Raw genomic sequence first — 12,809 nt, 5'->3', positions numbered from 1 at the left:
TTGTATTTTTAAACTCTAAAATAACTTTTTTGTATTTTTTAATTTATAAATATTTTAAATCTAATTAATTTACTTATTTTATTTATTTTTAAAAATATGAAGAAATAAAAAGTGTAACGATTTTTTTAAATTAATAAATATTTTAATTGATATTAAATGGTGTTAAATAAGTAAGAGTTAATTTTTTAATTGTTTATTAAATTTTTAAATAATTTATTATTTTATATATAAGGTAATAAAAAGTGTATTTAATTTTTTTAAAATTTATTCAAAATTTTATTGAGTAATAACGTGGCATAATACGTGTCAACTATACTTACGTGGCAGTCCATGTGTTCAACACCATACTGCACCGATGAGGTGTCGACACATAAGCAGTCAAAGCTTACGTGTCACCTTTGAATGTCCGTATGTACAGTGGACCGGTCAAAGTTCAGTAGTTTTGCAAATAAATTAGAATAGTCAGTATTTTCATAAGTAAATTTTTTTAAATCAATATTTTGGTAAAATTCCCTTCAATCTGTATGGAATTTTCGCTTTTTGTCGTTCCAAACATCGAGTAATTGAAACAAAATTCAGTCGATTGATGCTTCCGTAAAACTGTGATGGCGCCCGACAGTCATCATTCATCACTGAAACACCACTTAAGAATCTTGCTTTTTGATGCTGCGTGAAAAGTAGATAAAAGGGTTGTGCGACCAGCTGCTACGAGGTCCTTGCAGTGTTCAAGGATTAAAGATTACTGGGTCAATTATCTTGTCGTGTTGATTCGTGCCCTCCAAAGCTTGTGGCACAACTCTAGCCATGTACGAACTTTTTATATGTATCAAAGATCTCAAAATCTGATACACATCAGATGTATATTATATAGTTTGATAAAAATTTTCTGTACAGGCTTGTATTGACCATTACAGAATGTATGATAGTGTAAATATCTAATATATATATATATATATATATATATATGAACCTATATACAGACACCACTACAATTAACTTTATTTTGTCGTGGGGGCGTTACGCTACCCTTACCTCTACTGTCTTTCTATGGATTTGACCGTTGATCTTATATAAGATATCACGCCTCAGAAAGTAGTCGTGCTGGTAGCAAAAGATGATCCTTTTCTTCTGTTTCTGCTGTGGTTTTGTCGGTAACGTCTTTAATGTAGAATTTTCTATTTAAATTCGTTGTAGCCTGTATTAGAAAAAGGTCATAGTCCATGAATGTAACATCACATATGCTCATTCACATCCTCTTTAAATTTCAAATTAAGAATCATTGCCATCCTCCCGACACGTGGATCCATCACATCTAACCCCACAGAGACGACAGAATCACGCCTCAATGGGTTGCAAGCCAGATTTGTACTTGGAAGAGACACAGATGTTTTCTCCGCTCGCACACAATCGCGACATTTTTGGTGTTTTCGTGCCCACACGACTGGCGGGATTTTTTCAATGAAAACCATGTAACATCTGCCCTTACCATGGCTTCGGGTCCACCACTCCCAATGCCCGCTCTCTCCCCGGGATATATCACATTTCGTACGTGGCAAATGGCGAATGAATCTCCCGCTTGTAGATATGTATTCAGTAACGTTCCGTCTCGGTTGATCAATGGCTCGAACTCGATGACCCCACATGACAGAGAATAATTGGCGGAAGAGTCCCAAAAGCCGAGGAGCAATCAGATGGGGCCCGCGTGAAGTTATTGTCAATAAAAAATGGAAGGCGGTCAAGGGCGAAAGTGGGGGTCACATCTTGGCTGGATGCCTTGTCGATGTGGGTTTTCCTACCATTAAAAAAATATATTTATGTAAATTAATTTTTTATTTTTTCTTCTTTATTTAATGTGGAAAAAAATGAGAGTTAGATAGGATTCCAATAGTACAAATCCATGACAACTGGCCAACTTACCTTCCATCAGCGACACCTCATTCTTTAAGCCCGTTTAATCATTGCTTCGCTCTATTCTTCCCAGCATAAAATAAAACTAGGCCATTAGATCTCAGCCGTTAACCTCTGCGCCGAGGAATCCGACGCACCGAATCTATCGGATACTTTCTGCGTGAAGCTTTGTCACCACCGGGGAGAGCCACGTTAGGAGTTCAAATTAAGCCGCGGAGCAAGCCGGCATGCGAGTCGTGGCTTATCAGTTTGTGGCCGGTGGCAGCCACAAAACGAAGGCCTCCCCTCTTCGGACCCTTGAGATGACAATCACACGAGCTTGCAGGGTTTGGGGCCACAGGTGCCAGCTGGAGCGTCCGTCTTCCTCTTAGGACGTAACGAAGGAAACGGCCGAAAAAACTCCGTTATGTAATCATTTGACGGGGGAAGTCGAGCACTGATGAACTGGCTTTAGTGGAAAGGGCGATTATCAAACTAGTTTTGCCTCTGCCGTTCCGTCTGACGTAGCGACCTCAGTTTCGTACGGCAGACAGCCACCACCATTTAGATATCGATCGACTCCGGGACATGCTATGTTTTTCTACGGCTTTGGTCCCGGAGAAGTTTCTGCCAAATAAGGGGTATTTGTGTAATTTAATGTTACTTATTCTTTGTCACAGAGGAACTTTCCGGAGACGAACCAGGAAAAAGGGTGATTTGATTGAAATGGGCGACAAAGAATTACTTGGGAGTTCAAAGTTGAAGGGTGAGAAGACAAATCAAAACTTGTCAGTGGCGGTTCAAGTCGCAACCAAATTTGCAGTGACAATTTCTGACATGTTTCCCAATCATACAGAAGAGTAAAAATGCAGCGCCCGGCGTTTTCTGAACAAAATCGTAAATGCTGATAAATTTGATATCTTTATCAGAAATAAATAAGGTATAGCGAGCGTGATGTGCAGAAAATATTTCAAGCCTCACGAACCAGAGATCCAGTGGAGAGGGGCAACGGTGACTCCCCGGTCATCAATCATACGGAAAGCGCAAGTTAAAAAAACAAAACAGGAAAATGTGGAATATAATGACCAAGTTACCCTTTGAGACAGGTGAACGTAAATCGATCTGCCACCTGTAGACGACGATATTCTCGTCCGCTCTCGGATTTAACGGAACATGTCTGTTACTGAATCCATATTTGGAATTTTCTGTATTTTTAAGGTTTTTTTTTTTTTTTTTCTGTTTGAAACCTTGGGCTTTGAATTTTGCTAATTTGCTTGTTTTACTCGGCGTTTGCTTTGCAAGTCGCTACGGCCGTCATTTACCCAATTTGTTCTTGTACGTTCCCGACAGAGGACACTGGGTGAGAATTTTTTTTATCTTTTACCGTTTCTTGAGGAAAATGAGGGGATGCAGTTTGAGTTTCCGGTGTGGGCGCCAACAACCGCCGGCGTGCGACAGCACCGAAGATACTTCCACGGCGTTATATTCGGGTAACGGCTGTGGGCTCCGCCAGAGTAGCATTGCTGTACATCTGACGTGACAGACTGGTCCTTTGCTTCTCCCTTCCATTTAAGCTTTCTTCCGCTATTCTCCCCTCCCCCTTTCTCACTCCCATTCCCTCTCCACATCTGTTCTCTCCTCTTTCTCTGTTTCGACGACTTCAAATCGAAATTTTTTTTCTTTCCCTTATCTGCGAGCGTCTTCGATTGTTATATTTTTTGGTTTCGATGGCGGAGGAACCTCAGACGGCTGCTCCGGCGGAGGCTGTTGCCGAGACGGTTGTGGTGACGGCCGATTCTCCGGTCGAGAAGCTGGAGGAGAAGGAAAAGACTCCGGCGGCTCCAGAGCTGGAAGAGGCCAAGCCAGCGGCGGAGCCCGCTGGCGAGGCTGATGACAAGAAGCCCGCACCTGCGGAGGTTATTACCGAATCCGTTTCCTTCAAAGAGGAGAGCAATCGAGTTTCGGATCTTCCTGACCCGGAAAAGAAAGCGCTGGAAGAGCTCAAGCAGTTGATCCAGGAGGCGCTCAATAAGCGCGAGTTTACTGTTCCACCTCCCAAAGTGGAAGAGAAGCCTAAAGAAGAAGAGACACCCAAGGTAGAAGAGAAACCTAAGGAAGACGAGAAGTCTACGGAAGTAGAGGCATCTAAGATAGAGGAGGAGGCACCGAAGCCGGCAGAAGAGGCACCGAAACCCGATGTGGAGGAGGCACCAAAGGCTGAGAGTGCGGAGGCAGCGAAGGCTGAGGCCGAGGTGCCAACTGCCGAGCCGGCACCGGTCGCCGAGGTCGCGAAAGAGACCGTAGTGGTTGCTTCTGTTGTCGTTGACGATGATGACGCCAAGACTGTGGAAGCTATCGAGGAAACTGTCGTGGCCGTTGCCGCTGTTCCTGCTCCCGAATCATCGGAGCCACCGGCCGAGAAGATCGAGGAGGCTGCCGCTGAAGAGGCTCCATCGGCCCCTGAGGTGCCTCTGGAGGAGGTTTTCATCTGGGGAGTCCCACTTCTTGGCGATGAGAAGAGCGATGTGATCCTGTTGAAATTTCTCAGGGCAAGAGATTTCAAGGTGAAGGATGCTTTCGCGATGATAAAAAACACTGTTCCCTGGAGGAAGGAGTTTGGAATCGACTCTCTTCTTGAGGAAGATCTCGGAAACGATCTGGATAGTGTGGTCTTCATGCATGGATACGACAAAGAAGGTCATCCCGTATGCTATAACGTTTACGGAGAATTTCAGAACAAGGAGCTCTATGACAAGACCTTCTCCGATGCTGAGAAGAGGCAGAAATTCTTGCGCTGGAGGATTCAGTTCCTGGAGAAGAGCATCCGACAACAGCTCGATTTCTCTCCTAGTGGGATCGGCTCCTTCGTTCAGGTAACAGACTTGAAGAACTCCCCCGGTCCTGGAAAGAGAGAGCTCAGGCAGGCGACCAACCAGGCCCTTAATATGCTTCAGGACAATTACCCCGAGTTTGTCGCAAAGCAGGTAACTTGTGGTGAGTTTCTTGCAATGTCGTCTTTAATTCAAGTGCTCTTGTTAACTTGTATCCGATACGACGTATATTAGGTGTTTATCAATGTCCCCTGGTGGTATCTTGCATTCAACCGGATGATCAGCCCTTTCCTTACTCAGCGGACCAAGAGCAAGTTTGTCTTCGCTGGCCCGTCAAAGTCCACGGATACCCTCTTCAAGTTCGTATTTTTACTTCACAGAATCTTGTTCCCATCTTTAATCTCTATTTGTTTGTTTTCTTCATCTTCGTTTGAGTATTAGTTACGCTTTTTGTTTGTGTGGAATTTTTAATGGATTTTCTTTCCTCTGATGTCAATTACTGTCTTCTTGGTTAGTTCAGATTCTTTCTTTACTATTTTTCATTTTGATTTCTTTTTTGGGTTGCTATTTTTATCATGTCTGATCATTTGTTTTGATTATCTATTTGATTTTTCAGTAATTATTCCTTCCAATTCCTCCCTCTCGATTCTTTTGCTTGTTCATACGTTCTTTTAGGATTTCTATTATTAATGGTTCTCCAGTATGATTCATATGTTCTCTCATTTGGTCTCTGAACTATAATTTTATTTGGTGATGAGTTTTTCTTCCTTTTTTTGTCTCTCTTATGGATCATTTACTTGTATGCTATTTAGATACATTGCTCCTGAGCAAGTTCCTGTTCAGTACGGTGGACTGAGCAAAGAGGGCGACCCTGATTTCAGCACCGCTGACCCTGTAACAGAGATCACAATCAAGCCAGCTTCAAAATACACAGTTGAACTGCCTGCTACTGAGGTGGGTATTCTATTTATTCATCCATTGAATGACTTGTGTATTGAATCTTAATTGGGATGTTCTAACATAAAAAAAAAAAAAAAAAATTCCCAGGCATGCGTTGTTCTTTGGGAGCTTCGAGTTGTTGGGTGGGATGTGAGCTATGGCGCGGAATTCGTCCCAAGTGCTGAAGATGGATACACAGTTATAGTCCAAAAGACAAGGAAGATGGGGTCTACTGATGAGCCTGTGATAAAAAACAGCTTCAAGATTGGAGAGCCTGGTAAGGTTGTTCTTACAGTTGACAACACCAGCTCGAAGAAGAAGAAATTCCTATACAGATCCAAGACCAAAACATCTACTGATTCAGTATAAGGTGCAAACACAGAGGCAAATAAACGAGAAAAGTGAAAGTGAAAAGTTCTGTCAACTACTAGTTCCATCTTCATCTTCTTCTGCCAATGTGAAAAAGACCATCTAGCTGGGGATGTGGATCTAAACTGGTTATCTTCTTTCTTTTTTCTTTTTATTTCTTAGAGGAACAGTTTGTCGTTGATATTTATTTGTTATTTCTTTTTGGACTTTTGTTTATTAAAAGTGGATTGATGTTGTTTTGTGAGATTTGAGTTTATTGAGGAACGTGGTTATTGGGGGGAAGAAAGGGGGGGGATGGAGCTCACTGCTGCCCTGTAAATTTTCTTCTGTACATTGAATTGGTCGTTGTTACTCTATCTCATTATAATGTTATTCAGAGTCATCTTCTCTCAGCCTGTATTCATCATCTCTCCTCTCCCATTCCCTTTATTTCGTATGTACCGAGTGCTTTTTATGTCTTTTGGAGTGTTGAATGATGCTTTCTTCACTTTTTTACTTTTTTTTGTCTTTTAATTCTGGCGCGCCCCGCAGTGTGTCAGCATGAGGATCCCTACGAAAGGGGCAGTCTAACAGTGATGCAACTGGTTTCTTTCATTTAATAGGCCATGGACAAGTTTGTTTCTGAGCTTTTAGTTCCCTGCCATGTTGCTCCTGGGAGAGTTAAAACCCAATGTACGAAAGGCCCAGCCTAGAGAATTGAATTTTGAATGAAGCACATGAGGAAATAATTCAGAAAGAGGGAAATCGACTAGTGCAATATGCCCTTTCCATTGTTTCACCAAAGCAGATGCTGGGAATTAACGTTCAGCATCTGCATGTTTCTTGTGGGGCAAGCCATTTAGCCTCCTGCCTGACATGTGTGAACAGACTGGTCCTGTGCTGGGGCTAAACCACCTTCGTTTTGATAGTGAATGATGACTGATTACTGGCATGCTATGAAGAAAAGAAAGGGAGCAAAATTTATCAAGAAGACAAATTCAAATAATTCATGACAACTATCTTGTACCCTTGTCTTCTTGCTTCATCATGGCTGGAAAAAGATGCCACTTTAATTTGATTGCTGCTTATTAGTTCAAGAAATCTCATGAACTGTTCCCAATCCATTCACAGAGCATATAATTATATAATTCTTTAGGAATCACATGTCATCTTGACTAGCTTTAATGTCCTAAAGGCATTATATGCTTGATTGACATAGTTGAAGGTTAAATTACACTGTAAGGTATGAGGGAGCAGACAACTACATCATATTTGTAAAAAAGTAATTCGTAAAGCTCGAGGTAGAACACATGGGTCTTCAGTCTTAATCCATAAAGAAAGAACATTTTTCCTATTTAAGTATTAAAAGTCCATTTCTCTTATCCATCGTTCAGCTGTGTCTTTCATGTCGTTGTCTCTGTGTGGCGCCCTTCTTCATCATCCTTATCTTATAGCTCCCCCTATTTCTTCCAAAAATTTCCAACTAATTGCCGTCATTTATCAGTTTGGCCAGCTTCCAGATATCTACAACTTTTGACTTTTTTTTTTTTTTTTTTTTTTTTTGTGAATGGTATAGGAGTGATTACTAGTACCAAATGTGGACGAGAAGAGCTTTTGCAGGTGGGACAGCTTTGTAAAGCTACACCAATGGGTGTATGGAAGAATAAATAAATCTTGCTGGCAGTCTTTAAGTTGTTGGAAGACGCAAAGTTTACGAACACAACGTGTTTGTCTAAAATCCTGAACTACCACATGTTTTGGTTGTTTTGAATTCTCTGGGTTTCTTTTCCTCTGCAAAGAGTCTGATTTCTTCTTCTTCTTCTTCTTTTGGCTATGGAGAAAACAATCAGAATAGGCCAAAGCAGCAAATCAAATCAAAACCTTTCTTAAGAAGACAGAAAGTCCATTTCACTTTCAAAAAAATTCGATTTCGTTGCTTTCTTTCATTTTTCAAAGCCATTATAGTCGCATCCAGACAAACAAAAGCTCATGTAGTCATGGAACACACAAGTGAATGCACGGCGCACCAAAACCTCTCTTTCCATCTCTGTTACGTTATTGCTCATACTCATGTTACCACTTTGACTAACTGGTTGTTTCCTTCAGCAACAGAGGACCACCCTTCAGGAACAGCGCATGTGTTCACTTAATTTACTTGAAGAGGATCAGAACAAGCGTTTCCCATGCGTTCATTTGCTCGTTGTACTCCTTCCAAGGAACAAAATAAAACAAAACATATCCGCAGGTACCCGTTTTATTTGCGACCAATCCACGAACCAACATTTCCAGCATTGGATTCCCTACAGATTCACTCCATTGTATTTCTTTCATCTGCCATGTTTGAAACGTAAAACATATACTAGTCACAGTAAACAATCCTATCCGCATAAAATAAATGCAACCTGGCCATTTCTTTCATCTGCGTCTTATCTATTTTTTTGGATCAAATATCTATACGGTTGGTATACCATACAGCAGTTGGTCTCCGGTGGTTTTTGTTTTTCACCTTCTGGTAGATTGATTATATATCTTCAGAAGCTCAAAATCATAAGTTAACTATAGAAGTCAAGTAAATACTACCGTAAGTGAGATCACGATGAGAGCAGTGGCAGTAGGTGAACAGAAGAAATTATAAATCAAAGTCAACTCGGGGTGTTTTAAAGGAATTTCCCACATATGATCAAGATCAAGAAGTTCTATGCTAGTACCAAACAGAAGAATATAGTACTCACTTGCAGTAGAAACTTCACCAACTAATCGACAGCCACCAAACCATCATTAAGTCAAGTCTTCGTCAGTGCAAGTGCATCCTCTGCATCTTCATCTTCTTCTAGAGATTCTGGACGATGGGCAAACCCATGGCCTCGCCCATGGTAGATCAGCACTCTAGAATTTTTTATATTTTTCTCCGTATCATGTAAAACACTTGGAGGGCAAAGGGGGACACAAATAGGACTGGAATGTTGATTTTGCTAGCAAGAGATGGGTCAATTCGTGTGCCATAAAAGCAGATCCTGTTGTCTCCAGCCAAAGTCTCAATTAATTGCCCGCCACCAAGGCAAAACCCAATAATACCTAGCTTTTTCGAGATCACAGCAGCTAAGAATTTGTTAACCATCCACCTTGCTGAGGTTGAAATGTCCTTGGCAAGTCTCTCAGGGGATTATCTTGCTAACCAGAGCTCAAACTCATCTTTTGATTGTTCTTTTGTCCATGAATCCCCATGGAACAAGTCTGGAACTAAAACACTGCAATAGAGTTAAACTGATAAGAAACAATTATCATCAACACATTTAATTTAAAACTAAAAGTTAAAAAAGCCGAACCAAGGTTTGGACACTTGAAGAAAGGAGGTCTACCACTTCATGAAATGAATCATGTACAACAGAGTCCTAAGATTGATGACTGATTTTTACTAAAACAGACAAATTTTTTTACTGAACTGCACAGTCATGCATGTGGAGACCTCGGTTTGTAGAGTTGAAGCCACAGTCATCTCTTCTAATAGGTAGAAGGTACATTTAGATACAGAATATAAGCTTCTTCAGTCCGGAGCAGGCCCGTGAGCTTCTTACCACATGCTGGTCCTCTTAAAGATGGTTTAGATGATAGCCTACTACAAAATGTACTTTGTGTGCTACTCATAAAGTCCATAAGGAAGTTTCTAGCCCATCTCAGATGCCATTATTTGTTGGATTTTGATGTTACCACCTATTACAGAAAGCTCCAGTTTAGTTTCTGCAGTAAATCAAGCAGGCTTGGTTTGATAGCTTGTCCAGTTATTTATTTTAATCATGTTTTGTACTCACCCTCACGAAGATAGATGAGTAATTAAGTTCTATTTTAATGATGATTTGATTTCTTTTGTAGCATATTATTGCAGATGCAACACTGGTCCTAAATAAAAATAAAAGATGTATCAATTTTGGGCTATTTCTAAGTTTATCGGCAATCTAATTCCACTGTCAACTAACTAAGGGACTGTGGTAAATGAAGCATGGATTCCCATTATGAGTTGAATTAAAGTGGACACAATACATCCAGATTGATTACAAAGTTCGACATTGAGAGGCCTAATCTAAGCATTTAATTTAGAACAAGTTTCCTACGTCCAATATGCCCCACTCGGTTGCAGCTATTCGCAGTTTTATCTCAACTTGCTTAATTGTTAGGCAAGGAGTTTCTATATCAGCAATTATTGATAACAAGAACAATTGATCAAAACCTAACAAAATGCAGTTATCATCATCATGCGCTGTCAACACGCTGTAGAAATTCTCCCAGAAAATGATAAAAAAAATTGAAGTTTCAGGTCAGAGGTAGAGCTGTTTAAGGAGCATGAGAGGTACTCCTCCTAAGGATGCATGGAAATCTAATCTTTAAAATGGAAACAGATAGTGGAGCATTCCAGAACCAAACTTCTACCAAAAACGCTTTATTTTCTCGTGCTCATTTTAGTCATCAAACAACAAGACAACGTTCTACGTGGGGGGTACAGAAATAGCTAATAAACTGAAATTTTGATCACCCAACGAATTGGTCACCATTTTTCTTAATGTTATACTCGAATCATATTTCTTTGTCTCTAGAAATTTGACATATTCATTACCAAAAATTAAAATGTCACCTACATAACTACACAAAATAATAAAAAATCTATCAATTTTTTTTTTCCAATATACTCATTTATCAAAATCACATATTCTAAAATGATAAGAGAAGATTACCCAATCAAATTTCATGCCACTACCTAGAAGCTTGTCCATATAAAGATTCAATTAACTTATACACTTTATTCTTTTGAAGAGGAACTACAAAACCTTCTAGCAACTCTATTGATATCTCTTCCTCTAACTTGCCATTAAGAAAAATGGTTTTCACATCCATATAACGGATTTCAAGCTTATATGATATACTTAGTGCTACAGGTTCTTGAAATGTAGTGATTCTAGTGATGGAATGTAAAAAAAGTCAATTCCTTCTCTTTAACTAAAACCTTTAGCAATTAATCTAACTTGATATTTTCAATAGACTTATCAAGATTATGTTTCCTTTTGAAAATCCATTTACATCGAATTGGCCTAAACCCTGGAGGTAAGTTAGTCAATGCCCATGTATTTTGGCATCACTAGATTTCATCACTTCATTATATGTTGAAGGATTATGCTCTATGAAAAATTTGTAAAAAACTAATCTCGTAGGTTCTTCACTATCCTAAGTCTCTTGTTCCTCTTAGATTATTTTGTAGCCATACTTTGGTATCCTCATTCTTGGATCTAGACATCTTCTTATTTCTAATCTCTTCCTCTTTTATAGAAACACATTATCAAAATCATTTGATTCTTTACTAATGATTATAGAAATATCCGACAACTTTGAATTTAAGAATCAACATGCAATACCATTTTGTGCATATCCTATGAAAGTTGCATCAAAAGCTTTAGGATTTGACTTGTCATTTACCCCACCATAACTCATATGATGTTTTCCTTAAATAAGATAAGACTGAGTAATTTACACGCCAAAAGTAGAGTTTTTTCCCCCACAAGAAGAAAACCAGATAACATAGAGTTAACCATGTCTAAAAAGTTCTATTTTTTTTTTTTTTCCAAAAATTCCATTAGATTGAGGAGAATAAGGAGCAGTAGTCTCATGTATGATGACATGTTCTTCACAATTTTTATTAAATTGTACTCTCCTCTTCTATCTACCTAAGTGAGAATTTTGAGAGGCTTCAAAGTTTCATCCCTAGTTGTTGGTTAAGTGCACATAACAATACTTTGACATATTGTGTATAAAGGTATAAAATACCTTTTTCTACCGCTTATCGAAATACCATTCATCTGACAAATGTCATTACGTATAAGCTCAAATAGGTTAGAGCTGTTATTTGTCTACTTAAATAGCTTCTTTAGTTGTTTCAATTGATACATATTTCACATCTATTATTTACATCTATGTTATATTTGAGAAATAATTTTAAGTTTATCATATTATTTAGGGTACTAATATTTAGTGACTAAGTTTACTATGTCACAAGTCACAAGTCACAAGAATCAACAAGCATATAACACAAGATGAATTGCTATTTTCGTTAATATTATGTGCAGAGGACCATGGGACCTCCCTCAACCTCCTTGAAGGAGTTAATCATGGATACACAGAGTGGAATTGCAAATGTTAGCATTAGAATCCAAATCAGATCCAGAAGATAAGTTACTATAATCTAAAAAAACTGAGAGACACTATGCTATGCTCCGCAAGTAGATGGAAAGAATTAAAGATGTTACAGTTTTCCAAGGCACTCAATTTGCTGTACTAGAATCATCACTGCCCCATATTTGATCAAATCCATTTTTTCATGAGTTCCTTAAGCAACTGCCTATTTGGGTATCAAGATAGCCCAACTCTCCAGATAATGCATTTCCAGGAGAGAAGCATTGGAGAAAAGGTAACTGAGTTAGTGGTGTGGTTTCTTATAAAGGAAGCATCTTTGAGTTGAGTTGATCATTGTGAGAAGGAGGTGAAATAAGAAAACGGTCACACTCTTGGCTATTTATATATGGAAAAACAAGCACTAGAAACACACCAAGCCACGGCTAGAGTGACACATGATTTGATTGGTTTTCTTGCATCAGTATCACCTTCAACATTTCTACCAATGTGTGATAGAGAAAAAGACGACCATATCTTTTGCATTTTGTCGTTCAGATAACGATAGTGGTTTCCATGATCAGCCATTGAACGACCTCCTTGAGTGGGAAACTTTGGTAGTAAGATGTGTTGAGTCATTGTTGGTAAGTA

General features: G+C 39.2%; 1 protein-coding gene and 1 pseudogene across 1 annotated transcript; one reads left to right on the top strand and one right to left on the bottom strand.

Moving 5' to 3' along the window:
* Nucleotides 1-3,499: 3,499 nt before the first annotated feature.
* Nucleotides 3,500-6,423, top strand: LOC137955979 (patellin-3-like). Its single transcript, XM_068803231.1, has 4 exons — nucleotides 3,500-4,871; nucleotides 4,953-5,077; nucleotides 5,531-5,672; nucleotides 5,766-6,423. Exons 1-4 carry the CDS (start codon nucleotides 3,615-3,617, stop codon nucleotides 6,024-6,026), a joined length of 1,785 nt encoding a protein of 594 aa, XP_068659332.1. The 5' UTR covers nucleotides 3,500-3,614; the 3' UTR covers nucleotides 6,027-6,423.
* A 2,335-nt stretch (nucleotides 6,424-8,758) lies between these two features.
* On the bottom strand, nucleotides 8,759-12,746 carry LOC137955221 (uncharacterized; annotated as a pseudogene).
* Between the last annotated feature and the right edge of the window lie 63 nt (nucleotides 12,747-12,809).

This window comes from Aristolochia californica, unplaced genomic scaffold (genome assembly GCF_029961685.1).
Source record: "Aristolochia californica isolate CCGP_79_NKW_82.1479 unplaced genomic scaffold, dmAriCali1.0.hap1 SCAF_2, whole genome shotgun sequence".
NCBI lineage: Eukaryota > Viridiplantae > Streptophyta > Magnoliopsida > Piperales > Aristolochiaceae > Aristolochia > Aristolochia californica.
This window is presented reverse-complemented; position numbering and strand designations above follow the sequence as displayed.

Coding starts and splice junctions, on each gene's coding strand:
- LOC137955979 (XM_068803231.1), top strand. CDS start 3,615: ATGGCGGAGGAACCTCAGACGGCTGCTCCGGCGGAGGCTGTTGCCGAG. Junction 5,078..5,530: donor TCCACGGATACCCTCTTCAA/GTTCGTATTTTT, acceptor TATGCTATTTAG/ATACATTGCTCCTGAGCAAG. Junction 5,673..5,765: donor TTGAACTGCCTGCTACTGAG/GTGGGTATTCTA, acceptor AAAAATTCCCAG/GCATGCGTTGTTCTTTGGGA.